Source organism: Vigna unguiculata, chromosome 3 (assembly GCF_004118075.2).
Source record: "Vigna unguiculata cultivar IT97K-499-35 chromosome 3, ASM411807v1, whole genome shotgun sequence".
In the NCBI taxonomy this organism is placed as follows: Eukaryota; Viridiplantae; Streptophyta; class Magnoliopsida; order Fabales; family Fabaceae; genus Vigna; species Vigna unguiculata.
The window spans coordinates 44149457-44155425 of NC_040281.1; the positions used below are offsets into that span (position 1 = coordinate 44149457).

The 5969-nt window shown below is 30.6% G+C and overlaps 1 protein-coding gene across 2 annotated transcripts; it reads right to left on the bottom strand.

The window, feature by feature from the left end:
- Nucleotides 1-216: 216 nt before the first annotated feature.
- Nucleotides 217-4437, bottom strand: LOC114177092 (probable vacuolar amino acid transporter YPQ3). 2 transcript variants are annotated; one of them, XR_003603099.1, is made up of 12 exons: nt 4117-4437; nt 3931-3973; nt 3676-3702; nt 2392-2490; nt 2153-2265; nt 1853-2033; nt 1409-1510; nt 1208-1300; nt 1053-1073; nt 884-938; nt 687-777; nt 217-566 (listed from the first exon to the last, which is right to left on the bottom strand). XR_003603099.1 is itself a non-coding variant. In XM_028062326.1 (12 exons), the coding sequence occupies exons 1-12, from the start codon at nt 4338-4340 to the stop codon at nt 465-467; spliced, it is 1155 nt and encodes a 384-aa protein (XP_027918127.1). In that variant the 5' UTR covers nt 4341-4435; the 3' UTR covers nt 217-464. The 2 variants fall into 2 exon arrangements, 1 of the variants encoding a protein (XP_027918127.1); XM_028062326.1 differs by having other exon boundaries at nt 880-938; nt 4117-4435.
- Nucleotides 4438-5969: the final 1532 nt, after the last annotated feature.

Sequence of the window (5969 nt, forward strand, 5' to 3'; positions counted from 1 at the left end):
ATTGTTTATTATAATTAATTAAATGCTCATATTGAAATAATCTAAGTTTTGTAAATACCTCCTTATTATTTAGTCGATAGTGTACTACACCAACTTATTCAATTATAAAACCAAAAATTCATGGAATAATTGAATTGAATAATCATTTGTCATGGATGAACGAAAGACCATCAAGCATATTTTATAAGACGTATGAGAGTTGTAATGAAAGAGTGGTGAACATTTTCAGAACAGCCATAGTCCTAACTTCCCATAATTTCACAAGCTTTGTTAGTCATTGGATCAACAAAACAAATTCAAAGTAATGTCTTCAAAAACTAAACAAGCTATTAATTTCCCATATACAATACATATATATGCCACATATATCTCTCTTGAAAGTATTGCCAGTAAATGTAATTGTAGCTCAATCTTTTGAACGTGCCATTAGTTTTTCAGTTCAACATCAATCAGTCACTGCAAAACTAGCCACAAAACTCAAGCTGATGCAGCCTTTCCTCTTCGTAGTTCTCTCCTTTTCCTTCTCTCCTTCGAAAGTATCTATAGTAGATGTACTGCAATATTATCTGTCATATCGTTAAGGTTCTTATTATAATCTCATTTTCTTTAACAGTACATAATAAATGACAGTTATATCAACCCAATGGAAATATCAATCTGCATCAAGAACTACGTGTATAGGATACGAAAAGGTCCAAAACCACGCACAATACTGCATCCAATAACCATGGCATATTAGCTTTGATGCTTTCCAATTCTGTAGTTCTCACAAGAATACTGCATCAACAAGTGTTATTAGAGTTATCAATTTATTTCACTTAGTTTGAAGAATATAAATAATTGGACGAAAATCTATGTGCAGGGCATGGAGTTTGGAACCTGCCCACGTAAGTGACATTAGCTACCAATGCAAAGACGAACATGAAAGGATTTAAGCCCTGTTGGGATGAAAGAAAATGGAAAGCATACATAAAAATGTTGTAATACAAGTTAATCCTTTCACACTTAATTTTAATATTATGGCAAGAGATGAAGATTCTGAGTATTATTACCTCCACACTCCCTCTTTTAATCTGATCAATAATCAATTCAAGACAACAACTTATTATTAGTAACAAACAACAAAGCGTATATAGAAAGTGTAATAATGAATATATATAGATGAAACCCAAGAAAGAAAAAATGAATGGTTTATTTTGACACTTACGTTCAGCCATATTTGAGGAAGCCGACCACTTATATAGATAGCTGCCATGAGCCATCCCAACCATTGACCAAGTGTACTATGTGTCTCGTATTCCTACGATGAGCATTAGTTATTATAGAAACTAGCGACTAATGGTTATGTAAAGCAGAAATAACACTATGGTGACTGAATTATTTAGGCACAACCACTCGCAAGTCGCACCTGCAAAAGTTTTCTTCCAGCAAACCTCATGTACCTTTCCCTCAAACCATTAGCCTTGAGAGGCAAACTAACAGCAGCTGCTAGAAATGTACCATAACTTCCCTGAAACGTACATGGTTTAATTAAGAAATACTATAGTATATATGTGTATTAGTATACGATGACAACACAAATGTGGAAGACTAACTGTACAGGAATAATGAGTTAAGGGTAAAGTTGAAATGTCAAGGGTATTATTAGTAACATTCAGTGTGCCATTTCGACCACAATAACCGTGAAAGACAAATTTAAGGAATATAAAGAGGTAACTTCCGGAGCAAAAGTGCTTTGGTATTTGTGTGACGTTATTTCCTTGATTGAAAAATCTCTTTTTTTCTGTAAAAGATGATCTGATTATGCCAACATAATAAAGCTGGCTTCATGTTAAAAAGTTGAAGAACTCACAGGTGCAGGACGTGGGATTGGCCTAGGCTTGATCGGAGGATTTTTTGAGGAAGGTGGATAAGCTTCATCATCCTCGGAAGAAGAGGCATCTATGGATTCCATGGCTGAAGGACCACTTTTAGCAGCTCTCATGTAAGTTCCCCAGGGTGGAGTGCCACTTCCAGCCAATGATCTTGCTGACCTGCACAATTAATTTAATCCAATTCAATTCAAAAAATTAAACTTCAGTTCATTACGTCCCCATTAAGATTTTTGTAACCCAGATTAAAGAATAATACTGGGAAGAAACTAAATGCGTACATATAATAGTGCTCCTGTCTAGGTACTGCTTGGCGTGTGCCATTTGGTATTGGAATTCCAGACTCGTGGGCTGGTTTCGGTGGCTTCAATGGCTTTCTCTCATCTTCTTCTTCCTATAAAATAACAAGGTATTATCTTAATTATCCTTCGATTGATATTTAACGCGCCACAGAACAAAGTTTTGTGAATTGCTTATTTGATTAATCGAGGAGAAGGAATCTGAGAAATTGTAATTGTACCCTTTTGTGGTTGACCTTCTGAGGATGTTTGTACCAATTGCTTATGTAGTCGTAATATATGATTTGAAGAAGTAATACGATCGTAGTGATTGTGTAAAGCTGTGAAACACAACTTTCATTGCTCATTAATAAGATCAACCTTGCAGTTTTCGTTGGTTAAAATCAAGAATTATCATAATGAGATTTAACTACGGCCAAGCTACCTAGCTACAACAGAGTCTGGGGGAAATCTAATCCTAGTGCCCACTTCACTTCAGTCACTTGTAAATGATTTTTTTACTCCAAGAATTACGTGTATTTTAGTTTCCTTAAAAAAGTAAATCCTACTTTCCTTTTTCTTAATGAAATTTAAAAACTTAACCTAAAATGAGAGTTTTGAGTAGTTCCATGAAATTTGAAGTTTTTTCACTCTCTACAACAGAATATAAATAAACGCTTATGCTAATGTATAATCTATTACTCTCAAAAGGAGAACACTCATGATTTGAATTTCTACTAGTACTTAAGTTATCTCTTTTGAATTTCTGTCATAGCATATTCGAAGAAGTTAAACCAAAATTATTTTTGTTATAGTAAAAAAATAATTAGTATAAAAATTTCTATAATGAAAAAGCAACTTTACAAAAAAATAATACTTACTAAATTCTTCTAGGAATGTGAAAAACTACTTTAATCCCGAAAATAACATTTGATATAGAGCTAAAATGCTCATAAGAAAAAGAAGTTTTTGTATTGTAAAAAAAATAAAAAATAATATCAAATTACTGTAAAAACATTTTTAAATATCAAAAAATCACTTTTCTTATTTAAAAGAGGAACTTCTACTTTACTTAAACTTTCAGTTTATATTTGTTTTCAAATGAAAAAAACTGATTTTGCAAATACGTTGTAAAATGTGAAATCATGTCATAAGAAAAAGAAAGAAATAAATGAGACTTTTCTTTCAAAATAAAATTAAGTCATTGAAGGGTGATTTGGCAGTATTACTAGGCTGCGCCAGACCACAGCACCAATCACGTGAAGCCAGCCATACTGGTTTGGGGCCAAACAGCTGACACGTGTCCAGCACTAAGCAGACGTTCAAATCCTTTCACACATTCTCCCTAAATTATTATGGTTTTAAAAAATAGATACTAAAGAGGATTGCATAACCAGGAGATATATTCATCATCATGCAATTTTAACGAAAGGATTCTAAGATCAACTAACGACAGAAAACGATTAATTCAATACGAACAACAAACTAAAGAAGATGCAACAAAAAATTGACGCTAATTAATTTACCAGAGCTGTGTAATACTGTGTTGGCAACTGCCGCCATCAATCGTTCAAAAAAGAAAAAGAGAAACAGAAAAAGAAGCTGAAAGTTAGTCAACAATAATATGAAATTTAAAGAAAGAAAACACGAAAAATATGATTATTAAAGAGAGAGTAATGGCAGCCAGTTGTATTTCAGGGTTTTGTGTCTCTCTTTTGTAGGACCACCATCATGCTCAAACAAATTTTAAGAGTGCATGTAAATGGTTCAGAATCACTCACAGTAGCTGGTTCGAGAAGGCAACCAGTCAAATTGCATATATCCCTGAATCACATATAATTAGTAAATTAATGAAGCTAATAGTGGTCGTATCCGAAAGATTGATTTGGTTAGAAAATAGAGAGTGGAAAAGTTAGTTACAGAAATGAAAAGAAAATAAAAAAAAAAAATGAAAAATGTTGGCTAACCCAGCGACCCAAGTGAGGAGAAAGATGAGGGATACTCCATGGCTTTTCTTAGTACGAAAAACGGTTATTATTTGAGGAATTTCAGCTACTCCCCAGAATAGTAGACTTGTGAGACCCAAACCGAACGAGATTTCATCCTTCATATTGCAGAGGCAATCTTTGAAATATTTCTCCACCCATCTCACACATACCTTTCTCTCATTAACGCAGAAAGAAGGTGCCATTCTCTCTCTTTCTCTCTCGCTGTTTAACTTTCTTTCTCCTTTTCGCGTCTCTGTGGTGGTTTTAACGAACCGAGAGTGAGGGGTTGAAGCGGGTGGTTTTATATACCAAGAGCAGCCTTACGAAATTACATACCAAGCCATTTACTGAAAATTGTGCCGAATTTTATTGTCCTTTTTCGTTATGTTGTGTAGTAATTTGAGAACAAATCAGATACACTAATTCTGCGTAATCATATCAAATATTGAAAAATATTTAATCAGTATTTAAAATAATTTTGTATGAAAAAAAATGCAGCTATTTATTTGGTTACATATAAAAAACAAATGTTAATTAAAGAAAATACAATAGACATTTGAAAAAAATGCTATAAATATATTGTGTCAATAACTTAACTCATACATGGTAATATAACCTCGTTTCATTTTTTTAATTTTGTTGTTGGAAAACCCTCTTTCATGCTTATCTGAAACAGATTTACTCAAACAAACTGAGAGTTTCAATGCTAGTTTTCCTAGAATAAAAAAATAGTTATTTTAATTATTCTAATTTATTTAAAATACTACACATAAAAAACTTAAATAAAACATTTTCATAGATAAAATCCAAGTTTTGTAATACTGTCTTTCATAAAAAAAAACGTATTATATGCAATGTTTTAATGATTTTGTGTTTCTAAAAAGTTCTGTACCTATATACAAATTTTTTTCATCGTTAGAATCTAACTTTTATATATATATATATATATATATATATATATATATATATATATATATATATATATATATATATATATATATAGCATTACAAATTATTTTGTTTTTTTGAAGTTTTCTTTGTGTGGAAACATAAAAAATTAAATAGAAGTTTTGCAATACTGTCTTCCTGTTTCTAAAAGTTCCGTACCTGTGTATACAATTTCTTTTACATCAATAGAATCTAAGTTTCATATAACCGTTGGATTTTTGAACCAATTTAGTTCTTAAATCCTGTAAATGTATGAATTTAATTCTTTTAACCAAATTTTATTAAGTTTATTTGATATTTAAAATATATTTTATTATATTATTTTAGTTTATTTACACCGTTTGACACATATGTATTTCAATGTTAGTTAAAAAACGTGTTTGAAATGTCAAGTAAGTTTAACAAAATTTTGTTTAAAGAACTAAATGCACACATTTTTTAAGATAAGGAACTAAATTAATTCAAAATTTTTAAGAAGAGAGGAAATGATTTCAATTTTCACAAGGATAAAAACATATTTAATCCTAAAATATTTTATTATTACTTTTTATAATTCTAATTATCATTATATTAATTACTTTTATTTTCATTACCACTTACTTTTGTTTCAAAATATTTACTCCATAATTACTAATTTTAATTAAATTTAGATTAAAAAATATAAAAAATAACTTTAGTTTAGAGTTGGCTCATTCCAAATATAATTTGATTTGAAAATTGTGTAAGGCAACACACGAAACATATACGAATACGAATAGATTTGACAAACTATTGCATATTTTAATTTACGATTGTCCAATTTTCTTTAAATATATACTCTCTAACAGATTTATCAAGAATCGTTGTATTTTCCTGTCAAATGTTTGTTCTATAATCCTATACAG